The sequence below is a fragment of the Cyanistes caeruleus genome, chromosome 6, assembly GCF_971803275.1.
Source record: "Cyanistes caeruleus chromosome 6, bCyaCae1.hap1.1, whole genome shotgun sequence".
In the NCBI taxonomy this organism is placed as follows: Eukaryota; Metazoa; Chordata; class Aves; order Passeriformes; family Paridae; genus Cyanistes; species Cyanistes caeruleus.
The window spans coordinates 2,673,963-2,688,960 of record NC_141706.1 but is presented as its reverse complement, the minus strand read 5'-3'; the positions used below and the strand labels follow the sequence as shown (position 1 = coordinate 2,688,960).

Genomic DNA, 14,998 nt, shown 5'->3' with positions numbered 1-14,998 from the left:
ATTGTGAAGGTATAGATGTACTGTAAAGGAATATGCTGTCCGTGCCCTCGACTTGTGTTACAGCTCACATCACATTTTTCAAAATGGTGTTTTTGATTGTGGTTGACAGGTAGTCATCATAACAGTTGAAGCTGCATGAGCCTGATGTTAAATTTAAAAATGTGTGTCATTTTCATCTGGTACTTTCTTGAAAAGAATTCAGCCTTTAGGTGATATAGATAACAATATTTCATTCAAATTTCATATTTACGCTGTTGCAGGCTATGTTCCCTTTGTGTGGAGAGCCATGTTCACAGTCTCAGCTCATCAAAATGATTTCTCCTCCCTACAAGCGTTGCTCCTGTCTTCCTGCGCTTCACTTCAGCCATCTGGTTTTTATCCTGCTCCTTATTTCTTGCAGGCACTGTTTTGTCTGTTCAATGGCACTATTCTTATCAACTAAAAGGAAATGTGTGGTGAAGTGTTACAAGGACATGGCTACCAGGCCTGCTGTGCCATAACTGTTCCCATGGAATAGGAGAGGATGGGGAATTGGGGATGGGAGCTGATGGAAATCGCTGGGATCACTGCATTGACTAAGCAGGGACCGCTGTGCTGAGCAGCATTTTGGGACAGTGCAGCCACTGCACCTCTCTGGCAGGGTGGTTCCTGTCCTCTGCATCCCCCAGACCCCAGACACAGCCTGGCAGCATCTCAAAGGAATTTCTGGTGGTTCTAAGAGTGCACTGCCACTTTTGGCCTTTTACTGTAGCTGTCAGAAAACCTTACCTCCATGCTTAACCCTCTTTTTGTCAAAAGCTGTTGAATAGCAGCTAAGGTATGTCATGCTTACCTGCTACTTGCTCAGGAATTACTGAGTATTCAGAAAACAGGTGATGTGTAATAGTGTGAGAGACTGTTGTAATTGCTTGGAAAGAAACATGGAGACAGGTGATAATGGATGAGATTTCTGATTGAGTTTCTCTGACTTGGGGGTACTCCTAGGGTTTCATTCAGAGAAGAATTTTTGCTAGTGGAAAGATCTCACTGTTCCTGTTATTTTTTTTTTTACCACTGCTCTAAGTCTCACATTTTTTACATGTGATTAAAAGTCAGTCACAATTATTTTGTTGATTTAAATTTTATGGTGCTTGCCATGGTCTCTGATGTTCCTTTTGCCTGGTAGTCTATATCCATCTCTGCCCTACCCAAGCATTTGGGGTTTTATATCATTTAAATCTAAGATAAAGTGTTAGTTACTGTGATAGTTCATTTGCAAAGTTACATAAATGAGAGACTTATACTTTTATGATAAATGATTATGGTGGGTTTTTTAACTCATTTTTGCATAGCTGTCAAACTAATGCATATTGTAACAGCTGTATGGTAATTGTGTTTTAGTTAAGGCTCAATTTTCAATTCTAATGGATTTTTGCATAGCTATAGGAACTCTGTAAGTGCAGAGTGTTTTAGAAAAGCAGAGAACATTTTCTTTCATCAAAAGAAATTGTTCTGAGAGGTGAAACCAATGTTTGTTGTTAAACACATTCTACAAAAAGTTCCCTATGGCATAGTATTTCAAGTGTTGAAAGGAAAGCTCATAATCTGGGAATATACTTAGAATTTTTGTATTAAAAGGCACAGAAAGATTAAATAAATTTTACAAACATATAGAAGGGTAGGTCACTTCTAAAATGTTACCAAATTTTCTGTCATAGTTTATATCTGAAACATTTATACATGCAAAATAAACACAGGTAGTCTGTGGTATAGCAAAGATACCTTAAAGGGACTTGCTGGCCTTTGTTGGCCTTCTTTTCTTTTTCTTTTTTTCACCTTCATTCAGCACACACTGAAATCCCAGCTGTGGGGAGGTCAAAGACTGACTGAACAGAGGCTGAATGCATTCTTGCTCTGTCCCCTGTAGCTTTCTCCTGGTGCAGATGTGTGGTCATCTTGCAAAATCTTTGCCAAAGTTTCAAAACGAGCCAGCCAGGCTTGTTTGGGTTTGTATGCTGCTTACCTGTGTAAGATTTAATGCCAGCTTTACATGAAAGATTTCAAGCAGCGTGTGTCATTCTGCTGCGGTGAGAAATGGTGATAAAGAGGTGTGTGCAGAAGGAATGAGCTGAAGCTTAGTCTGAAGGTGCAGTTACCTGAGAATGCTGAACTGGCTGCTCAGGCTCACTGCTGCTGAAAGAGGCTCCCTTCCTCTCCCCTTGTCTTGGCTCTGGTGCTTGTGCAACTGCACAGGGAGCTGCTTTCTTTTGTTAATCCATGAGAAAACTCTCCAGGCTGAAACAGTGAATGGCTTGAGCTGGGTAGCTGTGCTGCTGTACCTGTGCTGACACACTGGAACCCAGAGGTGGCACCTGGGGGCAAGCAGGGAGCAGAGCTGTAAGGAGTGAACTCTGTGGCCTTGGCACTGATTCTTCCCAGGAGATTCTTCCCATCTAAACCCTTCTCCTTCTGGACAGGGTTTAGATGGGCTCAGTCTTGTCATGTCACTCTCTTCAATGAACATCCCATAGAAATTGTGTTGCCTGCTTCCCTGCCACTGGTGACTGTCTGTGTTTGCTGGGTGCCAGATCTCTCTTGAGATCACCTACAATGATATTTCAGATGTGAGCCCTTTCCCATGGAGCCAACATTTTTGACACAAAGTAGAGAATACATTGTTCTGCAAGAAAGGGGGGTTGTATTCCACCACCTATGCAAAAAGTGTTTCAGTCCCATGTGTGTATTTTGCCTTTCATCCTGTTAACTTTAATCATAGGTGTGTTTACCTTATACCAACAGAGAGCAACCTTTTCACCTTGTTTCTCCTGTACTTTTGCCCACCTTTTATTTTTTTCTTGGAGTTGCTGCTGATTCTGGTATAATGCTGTCATAGGAAGGAGGCTGTTTTTAGAAAAATCTTTGTTCCTGTCAGGAAAAAAGCACCTATGCCTGAACTATATTAATTCTAAACAACACTAGCGCTCTTATAGAGTGGGTGTATTTTGCATGGATATCTTTGTTGTATTTTGTTGAACCTTTCACAAATTTGCATGTCAAGAAGTTACTTTGCATGGTGAGTGCCTATTCCATACACTAAACAAACAAAGAAAAGGCAAACCAAAACAAAAAACGGTTAAAAGGCAGTACATTAATAGTTTCACTTCAGACTTTCCTTAGCAGCCTTAACTGTGACAAAAATAACTTTGAGCAGCGTGCAGAGTTCAGCCTTTCCAGCACAGCATTTCTTGCTGTACCATGCAAGTGGCAGAGAAAAGAAAATTCTTTGAATTTTTAGGCAAGGAGAAATGCTTTCAGAGAGGACAGAGTGTGTGGTTATTAAGTACTGGATTTACTTGTCTCACTGGGCAGATTTCATAGTTTTTGAGTTTACTTTTGCTTGTTATTCTGTCATTGTTACATGGCTTCTTTTGTTTCATTGCCCTGGACAGACCTGGGACTAGGTGGTGAATTTATATTCATTATATTATATTCATTAGAGCCTCCTCAGAACCTCTGATGATGAGCTGTAAAAAGGGTCAAGGTTTTATTTCTATCCTATCTATATCCTCTTATTCCTGGATTTCTGCATACTTGTAAGTTTCTTATTCCAAAACAATTCAGCAAGAACCTACATATGTTTAGACAAGCTTTTACTTTCCCATATTGCTTTTCTTGCTTTTCATCTTCCTTCTACATGCCTACCTGTGTTGCTTGCTTAGGACTTAGAAAAGTGCAACCAATTATGCTCAGCAGGAAGAAGGCACCCTTAGGCATCCTTATCTTAGAGAAATAGTGTTTACACAGCAGGATACTAAGGAGCATTTATTTCTTAATAATCCTGTAGGAGTTATACTTGGGGCACTCACACATTTAGATTTTGTTGGAGATATCCCTCCTTTTTCAGCTGGCAGTGTTGTGTGAGAAGAGTTAGAGGGCTCTAGCCATCCGTCTAGCGTTTCCAGATGTCTGGCAAGTTGTTCTTAGAGCTTTTGGTCATCCAGAACGTGCCAGACAAATAGTCACACACATGGGCAACGCTGAGTGTACCAGCCTGTGCTGCACCTTCCACCCTGCCCTTTTTCCTGACCAGGAAATCCCTCTCAGAAATATGGCAGCTTGGTGCTTCACACCACATCCTGTTTACTTTCTCTCGTCTTCGTGTCAAAAATTCCAGTGCTAGACAGTGAATAATCCTTCAATCCTGATGTTCATCCCATTTCATTATGTTCTGCTGAGTCTGCCAAGAACAGGATTTCTAATAAGTTTTTCTTGAATCTGAACATTTGTTCATTTGCTGTGCAAAGAGTGATTGTGGAAAGCCAACTCCTCTGTACACTGAACACAACCATGTGTTAACTACCTTCAGCTGCTGGCACTGGTGAGCTGGAGTTTGCTGATAGTCAGCACCACTGGAGAGAGATTTGATTTTCATCTTTTGCCCTTCAAAAAACTACTTTTTGATATTGCTTTTAAGAGAATTTGGGGTTTTTTTACCATTTAAAGGATTTTTATTTTTTTTTTAGTTCATGTGTGTATGCCATTTTGATCTTTATTAATACTTGGTTTTATTTAGACATTTGCATGATCATTATGAAAGCTCAAATCAATATCTGGGGCATATTCAAGGAATTTGTTTAATGTGTAGTTTTTCAAACTATCTCAAAGTAAATGCCATGTAGCTGTAACTGCATTTCTACAGTTTTGAACGATGCACGTTTTCTGGTTGAAGCATTCACAAGCATGTGGGTTCGTCTGGTATTTTCAGCTAAATAGTGACATGTGACAAATGAAATGATAGCCAGGGTCCCCTTTGCAAGATTAAAAATGTAGATCTAAACCTGTTTTAGGATGAGGAGAGCACACGTGAAGAGGTATAAGAACTAAAATTCAAGAGCTGTGCTAATTTCCCTTATAAACTTGGTTAATAACACCCTGTAATGCTTCCTTTAAAGTAAAGGACTCTGCTGCTGTGTTTTATGATGAACTGCATTGTTAATATGGTAGATCTTTCCTGGGCACACCTCCTAAATTGGGATGGAATTGGAGTTAGTCATAGGGATGGATACCTCTTTTGCTTTGAATCTAAAGGAGCTTATAAGAGCAGCTTCGCCCTTTCAGTGTGTTGTGGGATGTGGAAAAAACACTCTGCTGGACATGTGGACATGCTGCAAGGTTTGGAGCCCATTGAAAGACCCTGAGTTTTTGGCTGTAGGTTGGCAGGGTGTGTGATCTCAGATATGGTCCCTGGATAGATGCCCCTATTCCATGCCAGTGGCTGTGGGCCATCAGGCCACTGCTCTTCACAGGGCTGCATTTTAACTTCACAAAACCTTGAGAATTATTTCAGTACTTATTGAGTACTTATTTCAGTACTCATTTGAGTAGTTATTTCAATACTGAGCATTGGAGACTTGGTGGTGAGGGCTGTAAATCAGAGTGGGTTATTATTTGTGCCTGGTTTTCCCTGGAATGAAGCTCAAGGTATTTCATGAGTTATGGAACTGGCAAGTGCTTCAAGGTTTGGTAATGAAAAGGAGCCCACTGACAGCATAAGATGACTCTGTTGGTGTACAGCACACATGTATTGGCATTTCTTATCTCCTGTGGTGAAAATCTCAACTTCAGCATCATCCTTTCCATATAAATGGAAAATAAAGGGCTTATTAAGAAATGGGATATCAAGTATTCCTGCAGTACCCTAAGGTAAGACTCAAGCTTGCTACAAAATACAAAACTGTGGGAGGATGAGGGTCCAAAAACATTTCAATAGGTAAAATTAATTGTAATTTTATTAAGGCTCTGATGTGGCTGACCCACATCTTGAGATAATGCTCTGCTGATTATTATATTTTGAAATAAAATTTTGTTATTAAAAGTAATGGAATCTTTTTGTGTGTTTTTCAGCTGTAATAGAGGATTATGCTGTCTGTTCAACCATTAATACTGGAATGATCTTGAGAGGAGTTTAGAACATGCCCCAAATGCACTTTTGACAACAGAATAGCATCACATTTCAGAGAAAAAGTGTTAGATTTCCATTACTGTCTGTTACAAAAATCTTTTGAAATTGTAAGTAAAACTCTAGGAGAGAAGTATTTATAATTTTAAAAATCACAGCTATTTTCTTTATGCTGGGTAAAGCAAAAGCTCTTTCATAGAGGGAAGATAAGAGTATAAGTAAATGTAGTGACAAAATAATCCAGTGTCTCAAAAAGCAAGAAAATAAGATTGTAGATCTTACAGTGATGGAAACTACACAGGCCATAATGGTACTCCTGTTTCTGCAGGCACTGATAGAGTAGAAACTGTCAGGGAAGATGTATGAATCCCCAAAACACTGCCTGGCAAACAAATGTCTTAAAATTATTTCTGACACTGCATTATAATGCAAATTGGGAGGAATTTGTTACAGTGTCTGTTGAAATGATACTGTGTTAATAAGGACATCAACGTTAGTCTTGAATATTCAGAGCAGGAAAGCACTGAAAGCATCTTTCCAGACCTTGAAATTTTAAAACATGCATCAGGAGCTCTACACTGACATAGTCGAATTGTTTTAGTTTCTTTTTTGTAAGCTGCAAAATTTTTGTTAGAAAGTTGTTTTGGTTAAGTTACAAAGGTTTTTTTTGTCAAAGGTAAGAGAAGCGGCTCCAAATTTACCAGTTCTGATTTTTTAAAAAAATATTTTGTTAAATGTACTTCATTTCAACCATAAATAACCTCACAAAGAAAGCTGATTTAGGTTGTATGTGTTTAAAAATGACATAAAGTAGTTTGTCCAGTCCTTTAGTAGTAACTGAAGTTAAAGTTTATAAATAGCTCATTTTTATCTGAATATTAGTTTTTGCATAGATATTTTCAAGACAGAGTTTAACTGATTTTTTGAAAACAGAATTATATTGTCTTTGTTACTAAGAACTCCACAGATTACTTAATCATACAAGCCAGCACTTGCACTCAGGTATTGAAGTCCCAGTAAGAGTATTTTTGCTTTCCTCTTTTTCATTTTTAAAAGGATCAAGCAGGAGGAGTTCAGACACATTAACATGGGAATAAAAGGGAGATGGACCTTTTGTGTCATAAAATCTCTTTATTCCCTTGAGATGTGATATCTATTCTGGTGAAGAATCACAGGAACAGCATGAACTTTTGCTTATTGAGACAGCTCCCTGCATGTAATTTTCTACCTCAAAAATCTATTTCTTAGAAGCTCCTTATCTCTGCTCCTAGAAAGCGAGGATGTAATGAGTGTTTCCTCTCACAAGTACCTCCAGGCAGTCCTTGGCCCACATTGTGACAGTCTCAGCCATGCTCTTGGTGGCTCTGCCTTTGAATTGAAGGGGGAAATTAACATTATAGCTTCATTTTTAATGAAAGAGTGGAGGGTGATTGCCTTTGGTGTGCTAGGATGGGATATATTCTACATTGGCTATGTAGTGTGTGATTGCATTGAAAGGGAGAATGTGCCATGACCAAAAAACAGTGGAGCTTGTCAGTAAAATGCTACTCCTCTGTGGTTTACTGAGTTACCTGTGTACTGGAGTCTGATTCTGTATTTTCCATCTTCCCAAAAGTCATCTGTCTTGAAGAATAATGTTAATAATACTTTAAAATATTGACATCCATTTTTTTATTTGCTATAATAAAAGAACAGGCTGGGCAAAATGCTAAAGACGTATGCTGTTCTTAAAAAGAATGCATTATGTTCCTTGAGGTATTAGCTTTAGAGATGATTTTCTTTTGATTTTTCAGCAGTGAATTTCATTTTTCAAGCAGCAATTTGTTTTTTACTTTGTTTCTTGGTAGCAAACAGATCTGTGAAAAAATTCCACCCCTTTCCCTTCTCCCCCGCTTCAGCTCTCAGATCTAAGTTTAAAGGCACAAAAATGGGGGTACAATTCAGCATCATAAAGTTACCCCAGGACACATGGACACTGCAACTCTTCTGGATTGTTAAATATTCTTTCTCTTCGTGCAAATACAGTGTTAAGGTTTGTCTTGTCTTGTATAATCTAATGAGAGGATCAAGGGAATTAGATGCAGGGTGTAGGCTGGTTTCCTATTTTTCTTGAACCTGCCAACATTTTCAGGCTTCAGACCAAATTTGTGCTTGCACTGTCTTCCACCTCCCCCCAGTATGTCTGTGGCTGGGAAATAGAAATGAAAATTGACATATTGTATACATTTTAAAAATATTTTGCACTGAAATGAGTTTCTGGGCTGAGAAGGCATTTGTTTCCCATTAATTCTAATTCCCATTAGAATTAATTTCTGAAACATTATTTGTTTCTGTTTTCTGTTGGCTTTAAGGGCTTTCTGTGCTTTTAAACTTGCAGAAGTGTGTTGGACAGGAGTGACTTGGTGTTACTAATGGTATTGAGCTCATTTAAGTAGCAACTTTGTTCCTGGGCAACTCCCTCCTCTGCTTCTTAGGGTAATGACTTTTTTAAACTACAAAATTAAACCCATTTCTGGATTGAAGTAATCTACCTGTAACACTGCTTTTAAAGCTTAATTTTATTTAAAATTATTATTATTTATTATAAAATTATTAATTTTATCTGCATATAGCCCCTAGGTCCTGAATTATTACATTCTAGTTCGACTGTGACAAATGGGGAACTCTTGCTGTTACAATGGGCAGCTGAAAGGCCATTTACCCTCCATTTAATCTGTATTAAATTCAAGTAATGTTTTCAAGTAATACTCTTCCATTCTTTCTTTACGAGATGTTTGAGTAAAGGCAAAATAACAAAGATAAGTATTTAAAGAAAGTAATAAATGTTGTATCTAATATTAAAGCAATCCTAACCATGTACTTGCCAGCAGGTAATAAAACCTGGAACTGCATTTTACCTATCTAAAATCAAATACAGTGGACAAAAAGAGACGTAAGCTGTGTGTCAGCTTCTACAGCTTATATTTAGGATGACATTTTTAATATTTAGAAACGCATTTGTTGGGTTTATGGCTTTGCTTTCTGTCTCTGAGTGGAATTTGCTATAGCACAGCTGGGTAGCTGGTTGGAGAGAGACTTCTTTGCCAAGTGTCTGAGCTTTGGGATAGAGAGGGAAACCTGAGTGATATTTCCCCTATTTCACATATATCTCAAGTAAGATAAAATGCAAAGTGTGAGTTTAAAGGTATTTTCTTGCCAGTACGAGACTATCACTGTTCTTTTTAATCTCCTTTCTGGTGATTTAATTAGAAGGGGGCTGTGGCCGAGTCATCTTCTCACAGGAGCTCTTGTTTTCAGTAAGGCAGAACAGACAGACAAAAATGAGATCAAATTTCCTGGTCTGCCTCAAATCTGATGCCTTGTGTGCATGCTGGCTTGTTGGCTTTTGTTGTTTGGACTTGGTTGTTTTGGTGTCAGACTTGTCAGCCTGTGCAGGACCCCAGTGCTGGGGCACTGAGTTCCCTTCTCAGGATGGTGGGAGCACCTCTGGGATCGGGAGCCAGGAGTTTCCTGGGCACCCACTTGTCCTGCAGGTGTCCAGTTTCACTTGGAGCACAGCCCACACACCATTTGAATGCTTTAAAAGTGCTCTGTGATTTGATGTGGGGGTTTCTGTAGTAATTTTCCTATTTATATGAGAGGCAGGAGTTCCAAGTGCCTAAGAACATGGGATTGCCCCCAGAACTATCCTTTGATCCTGAGGAGTTCTGGTCTGCTTTCCATGTAAGCATTGTGAGTTTACCTGGTACTTGAATGATTGCTATTACTAAACTAAACATAACCCAAACAACCTCCCCAGAAAACACCAAATGCAAAATAATCAATCAAAAACTTTAAAAATTGCTGAGTTGTAATGAAGATTTATCTGGAAAATAAAGTAGAAAGATGAAAAAAATTACTTAATAGTTAGTAAAAGGAGTATCATAACATGGAAAGGGGACAAAAATACTTATGTAAAGTGCTTGTTTTCCATTTCAGTGTTTTATTCTGTATGGATGTCACAGAGAGCAAGGTTATTGGAAAAAAGTAAAAGAAATAAAAGTACTTACTTTTATGTCCAGTGTTTATTGCAGCTAAATTTTGTTTCCATGTAAAAATGATACATCCATCTGAATTTGAAGCTGCAAAATGCTTCCCTCACTTGTGTGAAGCATAAACCTGATAATTGTCTTGGCAAGTGAGGAGGGTGGTGAGTGCAATGGGTCTCGATAACCTTTTGCAGATGGAAACCTGAATTTGTATGAAGCTATTGGATTGAAGAATGCTTTGGAAAGAAACAATTGTGATAACAGCAATGCAAACAGATGTGTGAAGGGTCAATTCCTGACAGACTTAATCTGGGCTAACAAAAAGGCGTTGTTGTAGGTTGAGGTATTTTAGTAACAGTGAAGTGCAATGACTACAGTTTTCTTCCAGAATTTTTACTGGAGAAGTAAAAATCTTCTATTAGCCCAGTTGATGTAGATGGAAAAACATCAGATTTCACTTACATTGTCATACACATTTTTTTGGATTGCATTATTACAGCAATAACAAATAATGATAACTTTACAGGATATCTCTTAAATATTACTCTAAAATGAAATGTATCTTTTCAATGAAAAATACTTTGGGAGGAACTATATTCCAAATTTGTGTGTCAAATTAATATTATTTCCTAGCAGTAATCACTCCATTGTGCAGTTCAGTATGAGAGTGGAAGTGGGGAATCTCTGTGATAATCAGTGATAAGAACTAAGTGCTTTGGGAACCGAGTAATGTGAATGTTTCTTCAGTAACTTATCTGACATTTCAATACAAGTAAGAACTTGCCCAATTGTAACAAACTTCCAAACAAGAGCACACAGAGCTTGGTAGCCGTAAGGCTATTTGCTGTGCTGGATGTATTTTTGATATGTGAATTACATGCTGTGTAAGTTCATCTGTTTAAAAGTTAAATTTTATAAAAAGAAACCCTAAGGCGGTAATCTCTCAGATTGCTGTGCTTGTTTAGGATAAGCTTATGTAAACTTGAGGCATATATGCAAGGCTTTTTGAGATAAGTATCTACATTCCAGCAAGCAGTAATTATACAATAAACAATTAACTGCTCAAATAAATACAATGTTTTTTATTGAAAGACAGATTCATTTTTGAGGTTGCGGTTGCATTAACTGTGAGCTGGGAGTCTGTATTAAAAAAAAAGGCACCATCATATATTTACAGTGTTCTAAGATGTCCATATTTGCTAGAATTTTGAGGTTCTAGTAATTAACAATGTTTCTGAGTGCTGAAGTCTAGAGGTTATTTTGTATCCAAGTGCTAATTCTAGCTCCCTCCTTGTTACACGATTTTGTCTAAGTTTGTTTTACAAGTTGCTTTTATCTTCCAGAGCATTCTGCCTTTGGTGTGCAGGCTTGTGTGTTAGGCTGTCTTGTGGTATTTGTGTGTACTGTACCTGCCCTATACAAAAAAAAGGCGTTTATTGTAGAGGAGTGAAGAGGGGGGAAATTAATCACAATCATTACTGAACTACCAGAATAAATAGAAATTTAAAATAAATAATAAAAAACCCAAACAAACAAAAAAACTCCCTCACAACAAATTTTTAAATTTCCAAAATTTTTGGGTGGTTAATTAAAGTTCATCCAATTTTTGCTAGTGACCTTTTGCTTTTACAATTAAAGAGGAGGAATGAGGTGATATTGTTTGATATACTGTACTGGGTTTGGGGGTCTTGCCTCATCTGGAGGAGTTTTTGCTGCCAAAATAGCCCCAGTTGCCTGGAACACCACCAGAGTGCCTCTCAGCCTGAAAATACAGATTAAAAAAAAGGAAGCTGTGCTGCTGTAGGATTTTGGAGTTCGCCTTTAAAACGTGTATGAAAGAGAAGTCAGCATCACACACCTTTACATAGGTAAAAGCTTAAAAGTAAACTTGCATGAAAGCCTAAATACAACCTATTGCTGCTGCAGGAAAGTTTTCAATGGCCAGTGTTTTTGTGAGTGAAGATAATTCTTGCCAACAATGCATGCGCTGCCATGCTTCAGTTTAGAAACTTATTTTCTCATGTAGTGCTTCTTTATTTATTTAAAAGACCTGAATAGAGCTTCATGTCTCTGAAGTTCTGTATTTGGGGCTTTTTTTCCCTGCTATGCAAGTTTGTTCAAAAACCCCACAACACTTTAAAATTTTTCTCGTGAAAATACTTGCATTTCAATTAGTTTTTTTACTTGCATAATGTTTTATGTGCAGAACAATGTAGCAATTTTTATTTTTTTTTTTGTCTGGAAATAATAGAAAATATTTAATGCTGTAAATAACACAATTACCTACAGTGTCATGCAATCATGTCTGCCAGTTGTCCATAGCTGTGATGCAAATAGTTAGATTTCAGTCAGCATATAATAGAAATCAGTTGCTGATGCATAGTGTGGAACTGCACAAAGATCTGTCCTCTACAGCATAAGCACAGGGATCTGCTGACTGAATTTAGGTTTGGCAATTCTCTAAATTGCAATTATTGCTGTGAAAGGTGTTAAAGTGCTAGACAGTGAGCACAACTGGGAAAAGCAGTAGCTGAGGTTCTTTGTTTCTTCAAAGGTTTTTGGTTCATTCTTTAGGCTAGTGCTGTAGCCTGGCATGCTGATTTTAGAGTATTGCTGAAGTGGAAAATGCATCCCCTGCTAGTGCATCTCAGGCAGGAAAGTCCTGCACAGACAGGCTCTTGCTGGTTCGTGATGTGTGTGGGTCACAATGCTCTAAGAGGCTCGTCTGGCTTCTCTCATCCTCTTAATGAAAACGAAGCAAATCCAGCAATGTTGCCAGTTTTTATATTATTTGGTGTGTTCTATAAAAGTTTCCCATGATGTCATGATTCCTGGCACCGAGAATTCAATTTTTCCTTATGCAGAGTGACTGCCCCTCATCCCCAGGGATGAAAGATAAGGGAATTCTCCCTTGCAGCAGGCAGCAGGGAGGGCTGTGTGTTTCGTTGTTTGGGTTGTTTTGGCATTTGTTTACACCTGAATTTTGAAATTAAAGCCATCCCACATGTGCACTGGAGTAAGTAGCAGCTACCTATAAGCTTTGTGTCCAAAAGGCAAGAAAAGAAGAAGGTAAATGGTTACTTGGTCATGCTGGCCTTCATTTTTTTCCATTTGACAGGTGCTGTGCAGAGCCTAGTCCGGGGAAGCATGAAAATCTGGAGATTTTGTTTTGCTTCCCCCTCTGTTTTCTGCTTTTTAAACTGGAAATCATTAGGGTTTTTGGCAAGTTCTTTAGGTTGCTTGATGTTTAGATTACATTTATTTGTTTTCTGCATTATTGGTTTTACACAGACAATGTATATTTTCAGTTTGCTTCTATTAAGCCTGATTGCAACATCATGTTCATTTAGGTGACTCACTTAAAAATGTTAAATAAAAGCTGTGAATCATTAACTTGCATTTAATGTTAGGAGGTCTGAAGATGGATTTGTCCCTTGGTAGTGCTTTCACTGTCAATTTTATTAAATCATACCAAAAGTACCAAAATCCTTTTAAAAACTGTTGCTCCCACAGCTTCCTAGTCATTTCAGCCTTTGAAATAAATGAGGTCCTGTAAGTTTTAATGGAATTAAAAATGTAAATGTTAGAGTAATGTATTGATAGTTATGTGCTTTGCAGACTTTATATCAGTAAATCATTACAAATAGTGTCCAGTGAGTGTCTCTTACAGTTGAACTCTGTCTTTCTGACCTAGTCCTTTATAAACTTTTCTGTGATCAGCTCTGATTTTTGTAAGGTTTCCCCCTACCTCCACCCTTTGGTTTTTTAGGTTTCAATAGTACTTTTTTAATCTACTTAACATTTTTTGTAATATCCTAGCAGAACTAGATCTGTCTGATTTTAAGCTTTTGTTTTCGTATTTCTGTAACTTGTTGTCTTGTTATTGAAATTTCATGATTGTTCTTTGTTTCAATAGCTGTACATTTTGTTAATAATATTTATTCTTTAAGTATTTATTATTATTAATTATTTAATCTTTAATCTTTTCCTTAGTTTAAGCTATGGAGGAGGACATTCATCACATTCAGAAACAGACCTTCACAGACAGACATACACAGCTTCTCATCAGCTTCCTGGATACTCAACTACGCAACATCCTGCTGGTAACTGTCCTTATCATGAGAATACTGCTTAAATAGCTGCAGAGGAAAAAGAAAAACTAACCAACTGTTCTGTAATTTAGATGAAAGTTAATGAGTTTTATAATCAAAGGGAGTTTGTCATATAAGTGGTGGCAACTGGTGTTAGAAAAGCTGAGTGTTTAGCAGAAAGTTAACAATTGTTAGCTTTTATCTAAATTTCTTAACTAGGAAGGAATCTCGTATCTTGGTATCTTGTTTTTTTGAAAAAGCTGCACTTATTCTTTAAAATACAGCTTTTTGGGATTTGGCCTATGCATAAGAGCCAAACGTTGTGTGCCTCCAGGCCAGCACGGAAATGCTGCCAGCTCCTCCAGACTAAAGCAAACAGCAAAACTGGTGTGAGCTGGAGCCCACTGCTGCTGGTGCTTCCATATGCGCGCTGAGGCGGTGCTGGGGAGAAGTTAAAATTCATTTAAAATGTAGCACTGGCTTAGGCTGTGTTACATCTGCTCTGGGATCTGTCTTTGAGCATGATACCCTGTCTCTGTGTCAGAAGATGGGGCTTGACCTCTTCATGCTCACTTTGCCAGTTTCTGAAGGTGATTGAACTTCGGAGTGTGTGGTCTCCTGGCCAGGTCCTTGATCAGGATGATGGAGGGTCAGAATTGCAGGCTTGACATAATCTCAGTTACAAATCTGGATGTCACCAGTCCTTCCCATTGAACTTGCTGCTATTGGAAGGTCTGAGCAGTGGGAAACACATAAAGGTGTTTCTTGAAACAGGGAATGCAACCAAAGCCCCTTTTCATGTGCCAGTCCTATAGAGGTGTCCAAACTTCCATAAGCTGCCTAAAAGGGAGAAACTGGATATAGAAAAGTTGAACATGTTTCAGGAGGAATTCTGAATGTTTAACCAGGTGAAAATAGAACAGTGAATCTTCAGAGAAGCA

The 14,998-nt window shown here is 38.1% G+C and overlaps 1 protein-coding gene across 3 annotated transcripts in view; it reads left to right on the top strand.

Moving 5' to 3' along the window:
• Window positions 1-14,998, top strand: part of QSER1 (glutamine and serine rich 1) — a 44,071-nt gene that overhangs the window by 2,838 nt on the left and 26,235 nt on the right. For all 3 annotated transcript variants that reach the window (XR_015288075.1, XM_086893292.1, XM_023929154.2), the window contains exon 2: window positions 13,960-14,069. Coding sequence is in view for 1 of the 3 variants with exons in the window: in XM_086893292.1 (XP_086749418.1) it covers window positions 13,960-14,069 (110 nt within the window). In the remaining 2 variants the exon portion in view is untranslated. The remainder of the gene's footprint in view (window positions 1-13,959; window positions 14,070-14,998) is intronic.